Source organism: Seriola dumerili, unplaced genomic scaffold (genome assembly GCF_002260705.1).
Source record: "Seriola dumerili isolate Sdu_G_001 unplaced genomic scaffold, Sdu_1.0 BDQW01000040.1, whole genome shotgun sequence".
Lineage (NCBI taxonomy): Eukaryota > Metazoa > Chordata > Actinopteri > Carangiformes > Carangidae > Seriola > Seriola dumerili.
Window position 1 is genome coordinate 1,973,728 of NW_019174295.1, and position 22,087 is coordinate 1,995,814.

General features: G+C 41.1%; 2 protein-coding genes across 2 annotated transcripts in view; one reads left to right on the forward strand and one right to left on the reverse strand.

Moving 5' to 3' along the window:
• LOC111217008 (protocadherin Fat 3-like) overlaps positions 1–12,649 on the reverse strand; it is a 69,741-nt gene extending 57,092 nt beyond the window's left edge. Inside the window, exons 1-5 of the mRNA XM_022738693.1 lie at positions 12,616–12,649; positions 8,423–11,271; positions 8,189–8,323; positions 6,939–7,140; positions 619–737 (exon numbers count right to left, since the gene is read on the reverse strand). Coding sequence (XP_022594414.1) covers positions 619–737; positions 6,939–7,140; positions 8,189–8,323; positions 8,423–11,271; positions 12,616–12,649 — 3,339 coding nt within the window. The remainder of the gene's footprint in view (positions 1–618; positions 738–6,938; positions 7,141–8,188; positions 8,324–8,422; positions 11,272–12,615) is intronic.
• A 253-nt stretch (positions 12,650–12,902) lies between these two features.
• Positions 12,903–22,026, forward strand: chordc1 (cysteine and histidine rich domain containing 1). Its single transcript, XM_022738840.1, has 11 exons — positions 12,903–13,075; positions 16,551–16,600; positions 16,686–16,742; positions 16,907–17,067; positions 17,768–17,868; positions 18,156–18,214; positions 19,133–19,203; positions 19,434–19,539; positions 19,718–19,837; positions 19,936–19,998; positions 20,627–22,026. The coding sequence occupies exons 1-11, from the start codon at positions 13,012–13,014 to the stop codon at positions 20,795–20,797; spliced, it is 1,023 nt and encodes a 340-aa protein (XP_022594561.1). The 5' UTR covers positions 12,903–13,011; the 3' UTR covers positions 20,798–22,026.
• Positions 22,027–22,087: the final 61 nt, after the last annotated feature.

Sequence of the window (22,087 nt, forward strand, 5' to 3'; positions counted from 1 at the left end):
GACTTCATACGGTTCAAAACTGACATTCAGTTATCAGAATTTCTACTGGCTTCGTAAATTATCAGTAACTTATAAATTCAACTAGGTGTTTTACTCTGCCTTTATCGCTTTAGCTTTAGCACTGAGACCTGGGTTTCTAATTCAAATTGGCATTCTTCCAGTTGTTTCTTGCTTTGGAGAGTAGCCAGGCTGATAGCGGTAGCCATGTTGCTAACACCAGGGCTAGCAGCCAGAAACAAACGATACATTGTCTGGTTGATAATCTAAACAAATAACACATTTCCTAGCGATGACCCTTCTAAAATGAGCAGTGGTGAAACCTATTACATTCATCTTGCCAGTGGCACCAACATTAATACCAATTGGAAACGCTGGGGGTGAAAGTTGTCTATTGCCACTTTAAGCACAAGGCTGTTGTATTTTTGTGAGTGATTAAGGTTCCACTGATGAATCTTTATCAGACATGGCACCAAAGTGAAAGCAGCCATGTCTTACACCGCAAACTGCTACTTGGCATTTCAAGCTAATGCATGCAAAAAATCAAAAGATATTTCTTCAGTATGAGGCCTCTTATGCATGCATAGTATAATGTGCATATTGGCAGCAGAAAGTGCGTACCTGGATGAAGACTTCAATAGAGGCTGACAGGGGTGTAACCCCTCTGTCTGTGGCGTAGACTGTCAGCCAGTAGGAGTCTTTGGTCTCACAGTCCAGGATACCAGCAGTGTAAATCACGCCTGTTGAAGCGGAGAGAAAGATTAATGTGGTTGTTACTTGAGCTTGAGAATACATATCTATTAGGCGTGTGAGTGTGTGTGTGTCAGCGTGTGTGTAGGGGCAGTCCGGGTGTCATCACTAGAATACAACCCTAAAAGATCTCATGAGGAAAGTCTTTGAATACCAAGTTTCCAGAGGCAAAGACATAAATTTAGAGTAAACTTTGTGTCCTGGCTTCAGTGACATTCACAGGCATTAGTGGCGCCGCTGTAGTCACCTTCAATGTTTCAGCTTCTCTACAGCTAATCACAGCTGACCAAACTGCTCCCGCTGCTATTTGCTTAGTGCTAAACGTACCCTGAACTGCCCTACAACAATAAAGACACACACAGACACCCAGACACTCACGCACATTGACTGGCGTGTGTTTAGTGGCCTTAAGGAAGATGAGTGGCCGACAGCTCTGGTGACCTCTGGAGGGACAAAGAGAACGCTCACAATGGATGACACATCTGTACCTCTTTTTTTAAAATCAGTCATGCAGGACTGTTCATGTGAACACTAGACAAATGACACACACCCTCAGACGTGAGTTCCCATTCTAAGTTTTAGGGTCAATTTATGTCATGTCTATGGATCACCACAAGCACAATGGAGCAAGGTGTCACACAGTTTATAAAAAAAAATGAAATTTATATATATATATATATACATATATATATATATATATATATATATCACACACACACACACATATAAATACAGAGCAGAGTTACATACATATATACATATGGCTGTATCATTTCTATCAACATAAAATAAGGTGTATTCAGGTAGGAATAAATAGACTGAACTGATGCAGTTGATGCATTTCAGCTCAGTGCACACAAAATTCCATCAGATCTAAGAGGCAGATACTCCCAACATATGACTCTGTGATTTCCACTAAGTTGCAGCAACTCAGTAGGCGCTAAGATATACAGGATGTGTTTGTTAAAGCTTGCAGACTTCATGAATCTGTGCTTGAGTACACAAACAATTAACCCACACCAAATGCTAGACAGGGCTCAGACTGAATGTGTCAGCAGCTGAACATTTACTCTGGCTCTTTTTACGCTTACCTAAACCTTAACACTGCAATTAGACTTTTTTATTAGGGCTGAACAATTGATCAAAATATTATCGAAATCGCAATATGGCTAAGTGCAATATCCAAATTGCAGGAGCTGCAATTTTTTTGATAAAGGTAAAATGTATCACAGCATACCATAAATGCAGCATTGTGGTGCGACAGAAATGCTTTTATTTATTTATTTTTTCAGTGAAAGACTCTACACTATAATCATGACTGCAATACAATTTCTTTTTTTTTTTTTGCATGTTGTCTTTTCATAGTGAAATTGGTTGATGTTGATGACGTTAGTGAGTTTATTGTCTTCCGTGTGCATTTTTGGGCCTTTGCAAAGACTTAATCTGTGTTAGTGTTACCATTAGAATCAGTATCAGAGGTAGTGGTAGTAGTTTCAGGAGTAATCTTTGGTGTTGGTTGGGGGGACTTGCCAAACCCACACTTACACACTAAGTTTGCAACAACTCAATTTCAACCACATTGCCGCCATGGCAAAATAACTGTTGTGTTACAAACCCACAGAGCAGTCAGCAAGTCGAGTCAGAAGGTAAGTCAACATCAGAGTCTGGGTGTTTTCACTCTGTTCCACTTGAGAAGTGAGAGCATCAAGATAGATACACAGGCAACACATTTCATCAAACACTGTGTTTCCAGAGCCATGTAGTGCAGGAACAACACCATATAGGGGGATTCTTTTAATTTGACCAAAACAAATGAAGACCTGTGTCTGTGACTCCAGGGAGGCGGAAAGGGCCAAGACAGTTCAGCCCCAAATGCCACGCCCCTTGGGTAAACATGCCCAGTGCCACTCTTGCTAGACTCCATGCCTAACCTTGGCCACCCTGTTAAAAATATTTTTTCAGGATATAAAAAAAAAGAAAGAAAAACTATCATCCAAATATTTTGTTCGGTGAAAATCCTCTAAGCGCAGAAGCTGCGGACAGGTTCAATATCAACAATCCTTCCAATATAGATTAAAAAAACTCAAAGATTGATCTTTTCATACATTTATCAATTTGTTTGTGCTGTTGGAGAAATTAACTTGTTTTCCCGTCATATAGTAGATGTCAGCTGTTCCATGACTTGGCCTTTCACTCCGAAAAAAACCTCACATGCCCATGCGATAAGTCACACAAGCATACAAATCAGTGACTTGAGGTGTGACTGTGTGGCCTTTTAGTATACGGAATCAGTCCTCAGCTCCAAGCCGAAGGTGTTACCTTATCACCAGAAAGCGTGTGTGTATATGTCAGATTATGAGTAAGCAGCTGCCCAGGGCACGCACAATGCATAGTAAGAGTGTTTGCCGAAACACATCCTTGCTCTATCGTCCTTGACCATGTCCTTTTCAAACCACATCTCATCTCTGTCAGATTGCTCGACACAGAGACGAGGAAAACAGAGCTGGCTGTTTCAAAAGCTCTTTGAACTTTAAGACCGACAGGCAGTATTCAGTGAATTCAATATAAATCTGACTTGACAGCATCCATTCTCACCATAAATAACACACTTCAAAGAGTGAACAAAATACTGAAGGGTCATGGCATATTTTCTAATCTAGAAGTTCACAGTACACTCAGGTTTACATCCATCTGTCACGTCTACTCAACTTACCCGTTCCTGAGAAACAGGTTTTGGGCACCCACTATCTAATTAATGCCACTATCATATCAAATACTCAATCCCGAGATTGATAAGAAAATACTGCGTACATCTCCAGACAACTGAACAGCTCTGTGTGAGGCAGAAAAGAGGACATCAAAAAAAATACAGCCGGCTAATTTTTTACAACAAATGCGTAGTAGATGACGTCTTAAAAAGTGTGTTTGCCTGTAATTCAAAGAATGCTTTATCCTGACTGTGACAAATCCTGGCGCCTGCACACCCACTAATAGAGGAGCAAGGGCTTCTGACAGCTGCCCAATGAGAAATTGCAGGGCTTGCTTTCCCCCCTAACCAATGACAAGAATACCAATTTCTGTTCAAAGTGCGGGAGAGCTATGGATTTAAGCCAGAGAAGATCCGACTTCTTCTCTGATAGATAGCCCCTGTACTTTCCATCCACATAGGTGTGAGTCATCTCAGACATCTAAATATAAAATGTGGGAAAAGGGGACAGATATGACAGACAATACGGGTGTCATGGACTGTACATGATGCATCACCATCACAGAGACAATTTGCAGACTACAAGGGAAGCAAAGCCGTACATTAAGGCAGGCTAAACAAAATGGATTTCTCACTCTTTTCTCTCATTCTCTCTGTCCCTTTTACTCCATCTCACTGTCTGTCTAACTTTCTCTACCCATACTTAGTTTTGGCACTTAGAGCCACAGATTGACAAGCAGTCAGAGCAGAGCCACTCAACATGGCAGCTAAATGCATGGCGGGAGGACAGAGCTGGTGCTACTGTGTCCGCGCCTGACAACATTGACTTCTACGCGTCAAGATGAAATGAAGCACTTTGATGAGAGTGAAAACTTGGCAGGTGCTTACAGTTTCCCCTTATCTGGTAGCAAAATGACTTTTCACTTGCTTATTACATTAGGAAAAAAAATTGTAACAAAAGCTACAGCTCACAAACAAACTTCCCAAAAGCAAAAAAAAAAAAAAAAATCTAAAAATGTCTGTGAGGAAGGGAGCAGTATTTTCTTCTGACACTTTTTATCTACTCCAGACTCCCCTGCATCCTCTTCCTTCCTCTCCTCGCTTCGCTTCCACTCCCCTCTCCCTTCACTTTCTGCTCCAACAAGCACTCTGATTTCCCCTGGAAAATCTGCGCTCAATAAACTTTCTCACTAGCTCTGATGCTCGTTACTGAGGTTATAATACTGAAGTGAATAAAAGCGCCAATCACTATTACAGAATCCTGTGGGGATCTGTGTATGTACTGTACACCATTTTGCCTATGAGCGAGTATATACACCATGCAGAGGTTATTATGTATACATATGCAAAGTTATATGAAGACACAGAGATACAGAGAGAGTGAAGGGAAAGAGACATTCTCTCTGTCCTGTCCATCTGTTCCTCTCTCGCTTTCTCTCTCCACTACAGTCAATACTAATTAGCCTAGTTAAAGGTCAATACAGGGCTCTAGTGCGAGTCATGTACAGTAGGGACCAGTGTGACAAGAGGTGAAAGAAAGGCCAGAAGAGGAACAGCGTCTTTTCTTTCCCAAAACTGAGCTCTAAAATAAACTCCAGTGGCTAAAAGTAACTAAACTATGCTTATTTTATGCTTATTCTTAGCCACTAGTCATTACTCTGCTAGTTGCTATTGATAATTGATTCAACTAGTTGCCCTACTATAGTTTATTGTTCTAATTATAAAACTGCTAGTGCCAAAGTTTGGGTTTAAGGTCTGTCCATACTTTCTGCCTATTAATTAAGATGTAATGGTTAATAATAATTTAAGGTTTGATTAAAACTAAGAATTTTATTTAAGCAACAAAGTTTTACTAGTCATAATGAAAATATGGATGGTATGAAATGCAATAAAAAACTGTGATTACTGGAAAAGCTGTTCCTTCATTTTAAGTAGCCACTAGAGACAATAGAAAGCTTCCAAAGTGAAGAAGAAAAGCAAATAATCTTTAACACACTCTCATGGAACAAATTAATAAACATGAATGAAACTGCATTTGAATTAATTAAATTAGTGAGTAATGAGTGGAGAAATTGTCAATAAAATACTTATTATGATCAGCACTGTAATGCAGTTTATCTGGTTACATTTCAGTAGAGACTCTTAGCAGGCAGAACTGTGACATATTGGAGACTAGAGCAGTGAAATAGTGACGTGCACTTCAAGCTTTAAAAATCCACAGAGTTCTCAGCTTTGCTTGTTTATACTATTCACTATTCACTATGGTGTACCCTTGTACCCTACAGTACTATGCAGGGAATAGAGAATGACTTAGTGAGGGACAGATTTTGGAGCTCAAAGTTTGAATGTTTCAGCACCACGGAGAGAGACAGAGACAGCGAAAGATTAGGTTTAACAGCTTCAGCACCATGGATAGAGACGGAGACTTCAACAAGCCTTGATGAGAAAGCAATAGTTCTCAGCCACACCAGTCACACTTACTTCAGTTCCCATGGAAATTTCAGATATACACACTTTTCTACATTCGTATTTGCAGAGCTGTCAATGAGAAGGTCTCAGATTCAAGCCAATATCTCTTTGCTCACAAAAGTCCTATTTCTCTGATGGAAATACAGCAAATGCCAAGGTATTATCCAGCTGGCCATATTATTGCATATAGATATATATGTGTGTGTGTGTGTGTGTGTGTGTGTGTGTGTGTGTGTGTGTGTGTGTGTGTGTGTGTGTGTGTGTGTGTGTGTGTGTGTGTGCCTATACCACATATAGTTGACTTTTTATTCTGTATATGAGCCAATATGAACTAATATGAACTGTCCTATTTTGATTCATTTTCTCCCTGGCTGAGTGAGTCACTGCTTCCTGTTTGGATCAACATGTTTTCAGCTGCAGTTAGACACTGCAGGACAGTTGGAGACAACTACATGCTTTTTTTGGATCAGGTCTCCTTAAATAAGTCACAGTGATTTCACTACACTTGGAGAGGATGGGGCTGCTGTGCAGGAGAGCCTTGATCAATGTTATCCACACAGCACTGGATCAGTCGTACTGAGCGGCCTGAGGCCCAGCCAACATTGCTGCCATGCTGCCCTCATTACAGTAATGATCTCCCAGTACACAGCTCCCACGTGAGGCCCCATCAACACACTGACTCTGAATGTACCTCGCACTCACTTCTCCTCTCTCTCTCCAATGCACACATACAAAATCACATCAAAAAGAATGCAACTGGTGATGCTTTGTCTCTCTTTCTATCACTTGCAATGCAAATCTACATTGTGACAGAAGCACAAATTTTTTAAAAAAACTGAGAGTTGAGCAACAACTACTACACGTGATCATCGCTAATAGCAAAGAAATGATAAGATTTCCAATAAAATGCAATGATTAGCAATAGATTTAGATGTTGATATTCCAAGCATGGCACTTTACATTATTGGATTTTCACTTTACATAAATAGGCTTCAAAATCGATCTTGTGTCACACCTGTGTCTTCGTCAATGGTGAAAGTGCCGAGTCCGCTGCCTCCTCTGACAGAGTACCTCAATACACCATCTCGTCCCTTGTCGTCATCCTTAGCGCTGACTGTCAGGACGCTTGTGCCTGCACGAGAGTTCTCCTTCACTGAGCCTCTCACAGCAAAGTCCGGGAAGTAGGGTGCATACAAATTCTCATTGACATCCACCACCTGAAGAAATTTAAAGGTTCACTTTAATTTTGATTGAAAACTGAGTGAAGATATACATATGTGTAGTATACAGCATGACTGTGAACAGAATGTCATTAAATCAATATACCGATATTGCCTTTAACTGAATTGAATTGAACTGAATTGTCAGGCAACTTCTCCTTTAACAGTCATTTTATTTCATTGCTGTGGGTTGGACTGGGAAGTTTTAGTGCACCATGATCCAAATGCTGTTACCCAGGCTTTCTACCCTGAGAATAAAAATGTGTGGAGCATTAATAACAAAACTGTCAATGCTAATTCCTTACTGATGAAACTGATCATTAGAATTTATTCTGATGCAAAGTTCGTTTGTGTGTGTTGTGTGTGTGTAAAGGCGTAGACTGCTATAACCTTACTCACTGACGCAACAATGCCTCTGACAGGTCTTTTTTCTTCAGCGCTGGTTCTGTTTTTACTCCCAAAATATGAATATGAATTAAGAGCTCATACAACCACTGAATCTTTTGAATCTTTTGTGGCAAATGTAATTATCCCCACCACACACACCCACACACACACACACACACACACACACACACACCCACAGGCATACACACAAACACAGTGTTGTTTTCTCAGTCAGCAGCAGTACAGCATCTCCTTCTCTCTTCTGGCACCGTGCGAATTCAGGCAGGTTGATAACCATGGAGGAGTCACAAGGGAAGAGGAGGAGGAGGAGGAGGAGGAGGTCCGATATTAGGACATTTTTCTCAGAAGCCAACAAACCTGTGAGCCTCTAGGTCATGTATTTTTACTTTTAGTTTACTTTTAAAAGTGTTTGCTAGTTTGCTAACCAATCTTAAGGTTATGTTGCCTGCCCTTAAAAGCTTGCTAGCTCGATTAGATAGCAGCAGCGAAGCTAATCCAGCATTATCTGCGCTTTTTGAGAGCCCTCCTGCATTATACCCCCCCACACACACACACAGACACACACACACACACACACACACACGTTTAAACAAAATCTACGCCCATGAGTGTGTGTGTGTATGTGTATGTTACCCACCTCCACCTCCACAAACGTCTCACTTCTGAGGCTAGGTACGCCCCGGTCCTCAGCAAGTACTGTCAGGTTGAAAAACTGTTGTTTCTCAAAGTCCAGTTCCTTTCTAATCCTCAACACCCCACTCACAGCGTTGATCTGTACAAAGCATTACAAAACCACACATTATAAATTGACAATTAAAAAAGAATCAGCATATGTAACAGTAAGGAGAATACAAATGGTGACATCACCTACCTCAAAAGTGCCATTGAAGTCATTAATCAAGGAGTATCGGACCTGTCCACCGGGACCAATGTCTGGGTCCAGAGCCTGCACCCAGGTAATCACAGCCCCTGGTGGGAGGTCCTCTAGTACTCGAGCACTATAGCTGCTAGGGATGAAAGCTGGGGCGCAATCATTAACATCCTCCAGTATTATGCTAAGAGTAGTCACTGACGACCTTCGAGTGCCTCTTTCGGCCTTGTCTCTCACTTCAACCTTCAATGTGAACACTGGGATTGTCTCTCTGTCCAAGGAGCTCGCAACAAACACACTACCAGTTTCACTGTCTATACCAAACTGAGGGACACTGGTCAGCATTACGTAGGAGAGCTGTCCATTTTGACCCATGTCTCTATCAAATGCCGTGATAGAAACAACTTCCATACCAACGGCCGAGTTTTCTGAAACAAGAGCAGAGAAGCTGTCCTGATAAAACTCTGGGTCATTGTCATTTGCATCCTCGACGATCACAGTGAGCAGTCTCCAGCTGGACATCTGAGGGACACCCTGATCATAGATGGTGATATTAAGGAAGTAACGATCCACTCGCTCACGGTCAAGTGGCTGCAATACAGTTATCAACCCTGTCTCCATGTTGATATTGAAGCAGTTTTCTTTGTTACCATCAGATATGGAAAAGAGGACACGGCCATTGAAGCCAGTGTCACCATCTCGTGCTCGCACCTGAAATACACTAGCACCAGCAATGAGGTCTTCCCTCACTAAAATACTAGTAGGCAAGGCTTCAAACTGTGGGGCCTGTTTGTTCATAGAGAAAAGGTCTGTATATCTCTCATCTGGTCTTGGTCTAGCCATGGCGGACGCCTTTGAGAGCATTTTCTCCGCCAACAGCTGGGCTACCCTGGTCTCTCTGCAGTTGAACCCCCTGTGTGGCACCCTACCCCTCACCACAGATACATTCACAAATGTGGGATCAGAGAACAATTCTCCATCTGTTGCAACCACTTTAAGGTTGAATATCCCGTTTTTTAAATTATCCGCTGCTAACGACCTTTTCAGTGACAAAGCCCCAGAGTCTGGATTTATATTAAAATAGTCTAACTCGTTCCCAGACACTATCTTATACATCACCATTCCTAGCTCATCCATGTCCACAGCAGACAAGGTGACAATAGTCTGGCGGACAGGGTAATCACGGCTTATCATACCCCTGCAAGAAACCCTCTCAAAAAGAGGTTGGTTGTCATTGATATTTATCAGACGAACGGTGACATTAACCTCACTTTCCCTTCTGTAGGGTGAACCCCAGTCAGATGCCCGCACTGCAAAAGTATAGATATCATCTGATGACTCAAAGTCCAGGTCTGTCGTGATCCTCACCTCACCTGAATCTTGGTCGATGGTAAATGGAAGAGACTGCTCACCACCAATTGTGTGGGTTACATACCCATTCTCTCCTTTATCATAATCCACAGCAGACACCACAAGAACGACGGTGCCTATAGGTAAGCTCTCGTTGATTAAAATATCATAGAACGGCCTGTTGAACACTGGAGAATTGTCATTTGCATCCTCTATGGTGATTTGGACCCTTGCTTGCTGCTGACTGATAATATCAACAACCTCCATCTCCATGAAATCCTGTGATATCCTTGTCAGCTGCCTTGTGGTCGTGATAACTCCTGTCGAAGGGTTTATATCGAAGTATATTGGATCTGAGAGGCTGCTGAAGCTATAATTGACACTCAGAGAAGCTTGGGAGATTTTCACCACCTCTACAATAGTGCCTGGGGGAGCTATTTCACTCAGCTTGACTACATAAACATCTTTCTCAAAAATTGCCAACACTGGGTCTGGCTTTGTAAATAACAACTGAACAACCTGGGTATTGGAAAACTTAGGAGGTATACCCCTGTCTTTAGCCTGGAGAGTTAGGTTGCAGCCATAGGGGAATGTATCCCAGTCGACAAATTCTGATGCTTTAACCCTGTACTCATTCCCGACGGGCGATCGATCAACCACAAACTGTTCCAAGGGGTCACCCTCAATGATGGAAACCCACTCAATATCCCCAGATACCCCCTCGTCTTTGTCCTCCACAGTCACGATAGCATAGACTGGGTCCTTGTCCGTCCATGATGGAATGACAGCAACTGTACTGAGAACAGGAGCAAATTCATTAACCCGCTCCACGGTTAGGACCAGCCTAGCAGTGCTGCTAATACCACTGTTCCCGTAGAGTTTCATCCCTCGGTCGACCACCTGCACCTCCAGCTCAAACCGTTTTCGTTTGTCCACCCTGGGCTGACCCGTCAGGGTGATGACCCCACTGGTCGGATGAACAGCAAAGAGTTCAACTTTGTTGCTAAAGAAGTAGTAGAACTCCCCGTTGGAGCCCACGTCAGCGTCTGTGGCTGTTACGTGTCCAATGCTGGTGCCCAGAGGGGCACTCTCAGGGACAATGAATGAATAAGAGGTTGGGGAGAAGAGAGGTCGGAGATCATTGGTATCCAAGACCTTGATATAAACAGTGGCTAAGGCTTCTAGGCCTCCCGGGGCAGATGCCTTAACTGTCAGTGTGTAATTGTCCTGCACTTCCCGATTCAATATGGCACCACTGCCTCCGTTAGTGCGTATACGGAGGAAACAAAAATCTCCCATTACAAACTCCTCAGCCTGGAAGATTCCCTCGTTGTCTCCAGACGAAATGGAATATTTTATGTCTAAAGACCGAGGTGGAGCAAGAATGATGCCCATTTTGACCTCACTTCTGGTATAGGTTCTTGTTGCAGAGTTCTCAAAGATGGAAGCATTATATGCAGGCTGGGTGAAGAGCAGCAGGCCTTGTCCTGACCTCGGTTCTGGCAGAAACTGGGCACGGGTTGAGGGGAAATGGAGGAGGAGGAGGAGGAGGAAGACGGAAATAAAATGGAAAAGAAGAGAGAGGCCGGGTAGAGGAAGCATTTTTCCCCACCGATTAGCCTTCATCACTATTCCATCACCCAGTCACCCTATATTTGGAGAGAATAACAAAGAAGAACAGATCTGGATTCAGTTGGTGTGCTGCTAGAGACATGTACTCTGCACACACAAAATCTAACAGAGAACTGTGAGGCAAAAGTTACAGACATTTCAGGGGCACTGCTGATCACCATGGGGATATGATAGCATATTCAATGTTGAGCTCAAACTGTTTGCATTCAAACACTGAATATTGCTCCCGAAAGGCTCAGAGGCAAAGCCTGACATGTCTTTAAACAAACCACATCAAAAAGAACAGTGCACTTACACAGCCTCAGTGAAACATAACATGTCACCATGTAAAATAACAGCGATCAGGAGCAATCACTGTTACTATGAGAAATATTGCCTAAAGGAGACAAGGGCTTATTCTTTAGCAGGACATTACCAGGGTTGTGGTATTTTCACAAGAGAAAATGCAACTAGGAGGACAAAAGACACCATGATCTGACAAACACAGATATTACACTTTTTAGAAATCAGTTGCACAGCCAGTCTCGTTCAAAAAGTTATCATCAGGTTAATTCAAATGCACAGAAAAAGTTTAAACCCATTTAATAACTACCACAAATGCTTATAAATACTGTATGGACTAGTATAAGCGATACTGAATGTTGTGTGCATCCCCTTAAAGCAGCCTTTTCCTGATCATGATACAACTTAAAAATACAGTGAAATAATAAAAATTAAAATAACTGGTGATAAAAATAGAGCCCATTTTTTATTTTATGTATGAATTATGGTATAGATTAATATCAGCACCCGAGAGGCTTTCAGAGAGACACTGTCCCGGGAGATATTGAGGTACATTTATTGTCTCCCATGTTGACGCAGAACCAGTGGAGCTCGTCTCATCTCCCTGCAAAATCCACGAGTTTAAGATACAGTCTGTAGCTTAAGTCTGCAGCTTAATTAACTATAATGTATGGAGACTTGTCTGACACATCGCAGCGTGTCCTACCTTTAGAAGAAACAGCGGTGATCAGTGAAAGTAAATCCTTTCCCATCCTCTCTGCGACAGTGTTTTATTAGAAAAAGAAAAGAAAGGAAAAACAGTGGCGCAAAAGTCGGTGGTGATGCGCGAACTGGAAAAAAATCACGCGCACAATTCCCGACAGGCAGTTCTCTACTCGGCTGCAGTCCTCCTCGTAAAACTAAATAGCTATTGCCCCAGTTTCGTGCACCTGACCACTGTAACCCCCGAGTGCGGTGGGGCATTCCGGCTTCATCTGCATTAGTTGACACAAAACTGTCGTCAAACAGTCAGGTGTTCGTTTGCTGCAGCGTTAAAGTCCGAGATAGATGTGGTATGAAGAACATGTAGCTTAACGCAAGTTTAGAAGCGGCCAGCTTCAGTAGTCGCTTGTGTGGGACCCACGGAGCGCTCAGGATGGAGGTGGCGGGTTGGGCTCGGGCTAGCTCCGATTTTTGCCGAGTGTAACCGACAACATCCGGAAGTGCGACCAGTGCAATTGTACAGCAGCTCAGGCAGCGGCAGCGGCTCGGAATCTCTCACAAACGAGCTCCTTAGCGGTTAGTTACAAATCTGGCCACAAGTTTAACTCGTTTCCTCCACCACCATGTCTGTTTTGTGTTATAATAAAGGATGTGGACAGCGATTTGATCCAGAAAATAACCCAGACGGTAAGTAGTACCTTAGTTAACTCTCGCTGTACCTTGTACCAGCCTGTTAGCAAGCTAACCTCTGATCATCTGGAAATTTCTCTAGCGTGCAGGCCTGTTGGGCCCATGTAGCTAACCTGGTGTTAGCTGGCTGGACCCTACACGGTGGAAACTTCATTCATTAATACTGCTGTAGCTGATAAGTCAGGTGGCTAATAGCACATGGGCCTGCTGCTCATCACGATGCCGTTAACATGTTAAGCTCCTGTGATTAGCCCAGTAACGTTAGACTTTAGAGAACAATTGTCCCGCACAGAGCACACTGTAAGCGGTTTAAAGTTTTAGAAACAAGTCATTCTACCGTTTTATTAGACGTAGACCATCTACCGCACATGTCTCAATGTCATCCCAGAACCACAGCCATGTGGCCACAAATGTTACTAGTGCTAAAACAGTGAAATCGCTTCATTCAGTTACTCATAAAACAGAAGAAGAACAGTTCATCAGAGTTAGCAGCCAGCAGTGAGGTTCAGCTTTTAACGCTGTGTTCAATACATCAAGCAAAAGTGAAATCACCACGTTAGTTCACTGGACTGGTTAAGTGCTTGAAATATCCATACAAATGGCATATATTTCGACAGCTTTTGGAGCTGTCTGTAAATCGCCACTTTCAGATGAGTTGTCAAGGAAGTTTAAGTTCCTGGAGACATAGATGAGGACAGGGTTACATGAGTCATACATACTGCAAAGCTGTCAAAGTGAAGGTAACAGTGCAACAAATGAGATTAACAGGCATCTGGATACAAATGCTAAGAATCACCAAGGCCTCCCATACACCACAATGTACATAAGGACTGTAAACCCTATGTAGTTTGTAACTGCAAACCTCATATTTATGGCACAACAGCTTACAGAGATGCAAAACTAGGAGCACAAAATCTGAGAAACCAGTAAGGGGTGGAAAGAGGTAAGAAGCATTCATGGGCCTAATCTCTTTCCTTACTACCAGAAGGGTTTACGCTTGATGAAAGCCAGAGTATATTTTGAAGCCACACTGCAGTTAAACATGGATCTGTGGAAATGAGAGCAGCCTTCCTAATAACCGTTGGCTTCTGTTAGAAATCCGGACCTCTGCCAAAATTGCTAATGTAATAATATGTTTACAGCGCGTTTTGTTCTCCAGGACAATGGCCACAGGTGTGATTTGATGTAACAAAAGATGACTCACAAGACTAAGTCCATTTAAACACCACTCATCATCATAAGCATCACTGCCTTTTCTTACATTTAACAAACATGCCCTCCAGAAATGCAGATGTGTGGTATACACCATCAGCTTTATATGTGAGATATACTAGATATATGATTATTATTTTCTCACACATTTAGATGGTAACATAAAGGAAAGTATTAATTTGTTCTTCTGTTGTTGTAAAACCTGTGTACTTCCAGAAGTGCAGTACCCCTACACCACCACTAGGAAAACCCCTCACACAAAGTTGTGTAGATAGTTCACTTCTTGATCTTGAGGTACAGGAAACAAATTTTGTTCTTGGGACTGTTGTTAATTTGAAGGCAATGGTCTAAGTATAATTTAACTTTAAAGGTAGTAACATTGTCTTCAGCCCCTCCGACAAAAGCTCAGCGAGTCCTTTATTTCCATTTGTTAGAAATGTCCTCCTCTGTCTTCAGGTAATATAACATTGTATACCGCTAGATACTCAATACAGGAATCAGGTCTAATTTCCATTTTAATAGGATGCCTCTTTTCATAGCAGTGGAGTCTATTATCATTACCTTTCTATCTAAGATGTGTATCTAAGGCGGTGGCACGGAACGGCCGCAGCTCAGGCTGTACTGTAAGGAAGATGCTTGATCTCTGGTGTCACCCAATCAGATTTCTTTTATCAGTCCACAGTGATTTGTCTTTTAGGACACTTCCCAAAAGAAGCACGTTTAAAAAATCATGCTCTACTTTTCATTTAATGCAAATTTGAAATTATAATTTGTCAAATTAACTCCTTATTATATCTCAAGTGTATCATGAATCCATTAATTTAAAATTGTATTATCGTCTTGTGCCTGTTTCAAATAGTCTTTTTTTGTTTGGTTTGTATATTGCTCGTGTTTGTGCTTCAGTTTGAAAGACAGTTTTTTCCACAGCAATTTCTTCTTTGGATAAAAGGAGAGTGTAATGCCCCAAGTTAATCATTTATGTATGTATTTTGTTTTGCTGCACTCCACAAGGACGAATGCAAATCATTTCATAAATTTTATGCAAAAGGTAGAGGAAAATTATAGTCTATTTTTATCAAAAGAAAGTTTAATACCAAGTAACTTGAAAAACTGAAAAACATGAAAAATTATCATTATTTAAACAAGTTTCAAATCTTTTTGCCAGATCTGTGCTCTGGTTGTTAGTTTTGATCAGTATGTTTCAGTGTCTTTTTCTTCAGTTGCTGTTGCTGCTGAAGCTGTTCTGAACACAAAGGATTGTCCTACTCTTTATTACATACTACAACTACTTTCTAGTTAACAAAGAGAGAAAATATACATATTTGTATGTTACAATTTACATACATTCATTTCAGCATGACAGCTCATTGCCATCCTAACTCCTAAGTCTTAGCATTTCTTGCCTGAGTAAATTGTGATAAATTCTGTCCCTTGACCCCATACAGCCATCAAATGCTGCTGTAACCAGCTTCCAAAATTACTTCATGTTACATACCTCACTTTGGAGTTCTGTTCATCCATGAGCACCTCAATCTGCAGCACGTCACTTTGACAGGGAACATGTGAAGGCAGCATCACACACACTGCTGACCCCGGTCCTTTGAGAGAGATGTACAACACATGAAAGGAGGAGCAAGACACAGCACTAAGAAAGGCTTGGTGCCCATCAAAACAGCTGAAAACGACTATGGATTTCTTGTAATCGTTGACTCACAAATTGCCTCGCCACGTTCAGAAACGACTGCTCTACAACTTTACTCAGCGGTCTCTAAAAGAAATGGGCATTTTGCCACCCTGAGCAATTTAGGGTGAACCCTTTCTCTTGAAAAATGAAAGTTTTAATTCTTTGTGAAACTACGGACAGGTGATATATTAAAGGGAAAAACCTGAAAAATGAGTGGAGAAAAAGGATGGCTGCCCCCATCCACAGGGCACGAGGGATCACTGGATGGTTTGATGAGGATGAAAATGATGTGAATCGTGTGCTGTGGCCTTCACAGTGACCAGATCTCAACCCAATTGAACAGCCATGGAAGAATTTAGAGCGACACGTTAAACAGTGCTCTGCACCACCGCCATCAAAACACCAAATGAGGGACTATCTTTTTGGAAGAATGGTGTTCATCCCTCCTGTAGAGTTCAGAGACTTGTAGAATCAATGAAGTCGTTCCAGCGGCTCAACACTTTACTGAGCCACTAATGTCGTTTTTTTTCCTGTAACACATCTATAGATTTAATCATAGTTGTTTTCTTTTCACAGATGGCTGCACATATCATCCAGGAGTCCCAGTATTCCATGATGCATTAAAGGTAAAATGCTTTAAATAGCACAATCAGTTTGTGTCCTCTTGTCCTGTAACCTGGTCAACCTTAATGTTTCTATAACTTCCTCCAGGGATGGTCCTGCTGCAAGAGAAGAACAACTGACTTCTCAGACTTCCTCAGCATTGCTGTAAGTTTGTTGCCTCTGCTTTAATCCATACTTTTTTTTATCCTCCACGGTTATGTTTCCGTTGTCTTTTTTTTTTTGTTTTTGTTGTTTTCATAAAGCATAGACTGCCACCTTTGCTGCGGCCGTATTGGGCTGAGTCCAACACTGTCGCTTTCTCCTCACAGGGCTGCACAAAAGGTCCCCATAACAAAGAGAAGCCCCCCGAGCCGGTGAAACCAGATGTGACATCATCGGGAGAAAAGAAGGAGGCAGATGACCAGAAACCAAAGTTTAACGAGTACATCATCTCCGCGCCAAAGCCTCAGGAGGCAATACGCAGACCCAGGTTGTACAGTTGGCTTTAAACATAGATTTTTATATTTTAATCAATACCATTGGAAAACCCTGAGATCTTGTTATTTGTGCAGTTTCCCTACATTAAACCAGCAATGATTTTGTAGATACAAAGATTATACTACAATAAAAAGATATTAAATTATGTCAAAACTTTAAATTTAAAGTTTTTTAAATTACAATTTAAGAAATAAAAATAAACAGGCCAAGAAAAACATGCTTTTCTCCACTGGATACATGAACCAGACTTTATTTAATACTGTATATCCGTATTAGCACCAAAGACTACATTCTGTTCTGAATTATTCTGGTTTAGTACCAAATGCATAAAGGGCTCGGTACAGTATCAGAGGTATTAAATCAGCCTGAAATCATCAAACGCACGCTGAGGATCCACAGGATAGTCAGAGACGTTCTCTGGTCTTTTATCCAGGGTTCTTCCCACCAGAGTTCAAAAGAAAGTAGACCGGTGATTGATGAAGCGATTACTACTGAATAGTGAAACTCCTTTGAAGTAGTGTATTGGTCTTTGGGTGGCGTTGTATAAGAGACTTCATTTTGAAGTAAAACTGCCGAAAATGTATTTCTTATTTAAAGTAAAAACCACAATATCCTTCCAAATAGTTTTCAATTAACAAAATTAACAAAGTGCTATTGTTTCATAATGAATATGTTTGTTATTACGGTTGCAGTGCTAACGAGCCAATGGTGAGATTGCAGCATAAAGTTTCTGCGTCTCTGAAGCAGGCTCTGGAGAAACTGAAGCTGTCTGAAAACGCAGAAGAGAAGAAAGGTGAGAACTTCTTTCCCCTCTCCTCCATGTTTCTGTTTTTTTTTGTTTTTTTTTCTTAGTCCTCTGCATCCTAGACTACCCTCAACTTCTTGTTATAGTAGACCGGAAGGTCGTGTTGACAGCGAAAGTTAATGGATGGGGGAACATGTCCTCACCTGTGTCACTCACATCACGGCATTTGAGTAAAAGCTGACAGGGACAAGACAGCACGTCATAACTGAGTGCATTTTTTTTTAGATGCTCTTCAAAGTATTGGTGTCAGTTCTTCTATCTCCCTGTCTTTCCAGAGGAAGATAGCGACGAGATCAAGATCGGGACGTCCTGTAAAAATGGAGGGTGCACTAAAGTAGGTGAATGTGTCACACGTAAAACATTTTGGAATAAATTCTTGTGGTGTTGAAATGTGTAAAAATCTCTGTCTTTACCCGTATTTCTGTAGGGCTTTGGCTACAGCAGCTTAAATGTTGTGATTTCTAAGTTAAATTCATTTCACACATTTAGAAAAATTTAGCATATGAATAGATATCATTATGTGAAAACAAAAACAAATCATGTTGATCCAAAAAGATTAGAACGCCCCTAAAGAACTCACCGCTCCGGGTTAATGAGAAATAGAAACAGCTCCTTTCGCTCCTCCATGTTTGCTCTGAAACAGATGCAGACCAATTTTTTATTTTTTGCTCAAGCTAATCTTGAGGGGGGGCAGAAACCCTAAGTAGTCGCACATAAATTGTGAGAAAAATTTGCATTGACGGGTTTTGTAGAAGCGTGGAGTGGAACTATAATGATTTACATAATTGTACTTTAACTGATTTGATTGCCATGTGATATTCTCTCAAGGGCTGCCTGCTTTTAGTTGATTAATCAGCCGGGGTCTCGGTGGAGTCTAAATGTTGTACTTTTTACATTTTCTCTCCGAGGTCTTTATTAGAGAAAGAGGGTATTAGACATTACTCATGCATTCCCCCTCTATCATTTCAATGATATTCTAAAATAAGCTTTGGGCTTTAATAAGCAGTAGACTTGAGGAGATCCTTCTGCCTGCTACCATTCATCTGCACAGAGATGACAGTACTGAAGAAATAATTTAAGACTTGTCATTTCATATAACTAATTTGGAATCCTATGACTATTAACTCTGCGACTTTCATTAGCGGAGGAGGGCCTAATTGGCATACATGCACAGTTTAGCCCTAATTGTATTTTTGATAGCAAAGACAATCTGCTTCAGTGTCTTGAACTGCACTTTTGTTGTTGTCTTCAGAGTTTTGAAGGACCTGCAAGCGATTCTGATGTGTGCTTATACCACTCTGGATTTCCTATCTTCCATGAAGGGTGAGTATTATTATTTAATTCAAGCTTAAAACATCTTAACTTTCCGTTCTGTTCTGTGTGTCACTGTACTGACATGAAATAGTAGATATTCTCTGTAAAAGAGAAGCATGGAGAGCAACACTTGTATTTTCCTGCTAGTCTTCCTGTTTACCTTGTTTACTGCTCCTCCTGAGTGACATGTTATTGACTGCTAAAAATCCAGCGGGTGTATGTCTTTCCTGCATCTCCAGGATGAAATACTGGAGCTGCTGTAAGAGGAAAACCTCCGACTTTAACACCTTCCTCTCTCAAGAGGGCTGCACCAAGGGAACACATCTATGGAGGAAAAAAGATGAGGTAGGTGTGCCCGCTTCACAGCAAAGTCTTCATATTATGTGTGCAAGGTCTGCGTGAGAGAGGAGGCCTCAGCTGTAACTCCATCTAGTGGAGTCTGGTGAACACTTGCATGGTGGAGAAAAAAAAGAGACTTAATGGCTGATTTTTTCATTTGTGTATCAAATAATCTCCATTGCAGGGTAAGAAAGTGGTTCCGTGCCGGTTTGACTGGCACCAGACCGGGGCACAAGTCATCATCTCTATCTACGCCAAGAACGCCGTCCCAGAGCTGTGCTACGTGGATGCAAACAGCACCACGGTCAGACGATTTCTCTGCACGTCTAAACTGCTTCATTTGTTGTTGGATTTTTTTTTTTTTTTTTTCAACCTAATGTTTATTTCTCTTTTCTCCTTTAGCTCAACATACATGTCATATTTGAGGGAGAGAAGGAATTTGTGCAGAAAATCAGTCTGTGGGGAGTAAGTACAGCATCACTCTCAACCTGATGGAAAAGTCTTGTGACCTTTTTTCTATATGCTGGTTTTAATACATATGTATACTTTTTGTACAGCACTCGAGACACTACAACATAACATGTTTATACACTCATTACACTATAACAAACAATAATATATATGTCTTTTATTATTTGATACGGTATGATTATTTGATATGAGCTACACTAGATGACCTTTGGAGTGGGGATTCAAAATGGCAGCAACTGTACTGAGAAAATGAATTACCACCTGAATATACAACACTAGTTAAAACATCACTTAAAGCTGCTCATATTCACGCTTCTTTGCCAGACCAGCGTGTCGATGCTGGTCCGGCAAACAAGCTTATCTGTTGTTTCACAGATTTTTCTGCTTTACTCGTCACATTTTGATTCTTAATTTCCTCTGGGCTGGAGAGTGCACATAAGTGACCCCACAATTTGATTGGAGTAAACTGGGTGAATCAAGATGATCAATTTGAGTTTTTAGGATTGGATGTAGGATTTCAGCTTGGTAGAAAAGATCATTTTCTGAAAATACACCCAAGGCCTGTTTGCTTTCAGGCTTTTCATATGTTTTCTTTACCACCAGTTTCTTTCTTTCCTTGTAGGTGATAGATGTGAGTAAAAGCATAGTGAACATGATGGCGGCCAAGATCGAGGTAGCCATGAAGAAGTCCGAGGTTATGTCGTGGGCTCGTCTGGACCTCCCTCCCCCCGTCACGCCCAAGGAGAGCGAGAAGAAACAAGAAGAGGCCGATAGCGAGGATGAAGACGAATGATGAGGACTTACAGTAAAAACACAGTGTGTATCTCTCGCTGAATCCAAGGCCACACAGTCCATTCTTTACCTCCTCAAAGAGTCGCCTCTTTTGCTGTCATGGAACTTTGGCCTCAACTCCTCAACATTTACAGCCACAACTAAGAATGCTCAATAGTCAACTTTCTTGGTTTTGCCTGTTTTTTCTCAATTTTTTTTTTTTTTTTTTTTTTTTTGAACATGAAGTAGGTCGGTATGCTAAAGAATCTTCAAGTATTTTTTACAACAGTTTTTCACTTCAGGAATGAACGATAAGTGGAGGAACTCTGACTTTTAATAGACCTTCAATCAAGTCAGACTATGACACACTTGTGAATTGCACTGAATAACATCAAACAATAAGACACAATAAGATAGGAGTCGTGTGGCCATGTTTAATTTCACACCCGTAAAGCCTTTCATGTGGACAGCTCACATCTGGCCAATCCTAATGGACCACAGTTGTGACCATCTTCTGTTTCAACAATATTTAGTCAAAGATTATTCCATCTGTACATTTCCATTTGTTTCTGTCATACTCAGCACATTATATATATATTTTTTTTTTTCATTCCATCCTTTGGTTTCATTAATTGTATAAATTATTGCGTTGTTTTTGCATATGATTTGTCCACCAGCGTCACATCAGACTAAATGCTGTATTCATGCTGTGTTTGTGTGATGATGAAGCCGCTCTGTAGTTTGAGTAGGAAATCTGGATCTCGAAAATGTCCACACTTGTGTAATGTGGCGTTTATTTCCAATCAACTGTTTTTATAAGAAACACAATAGGACGCCTAAACTTAGAAACTAAATGTTTTTCAGCTATGCTTCAACTATCCCACCTTTTTCACAATTCAAATGTTCTTTTTTTACATGATTACACCTAATGTATATTTTGTACAAGTTTTGCTTCCAAATGATCAATGGTGTATTTATCCCCTTTTTTTTTTTTTTTTTGTCACAACAACATTTTAATAATGAGAATGTACTGTAAGAATATCTGAGAACGGCAAGTGAATACAAAGTATTTTGGGCAAAGTCCTGTGTTATATTAAAAAAAACAAAAGCTATACTAGACAGCATGTGTCCAGGCTTGGAATGTTTGACATAAATGTGGCTGAATGAGACCGCGACATAAGGGTAATATTAATATTATTAGGGAACTAATTCGTCTTACCAAAAATAAACTTTTGTGTTCAACTTTTAAAACTGGGATATTGTGTGTGTGTGTGTGAGTGTGTGTGTGTGAGTGAGAGCGATGGAGAACTAC

Bases quoted from the DNA above. Each gene is read 5' to 3' on its own strand.
- chordc1 (XM_022738840.1), top strand. From the start codon at position 13,012: ATGTCTGTTTTGTGTTATAATAAAGGATGTGGACAGCGATTTGATCCA. The intron at 17,869-18,155 runs GTGAGAACTTCT...CTGTCTTTCCAG, and splicing joins AAACGCAGAAGAGAAGAAAG to AGGAAGATAGCGACGAGATC. The intron at 19,838-19,935 runs GTCAGACGATTT...TTTCTCCTTTAG, and splicing joins TGGATGCAAACAGCACCACG to CTCAACATACATGTCATATT.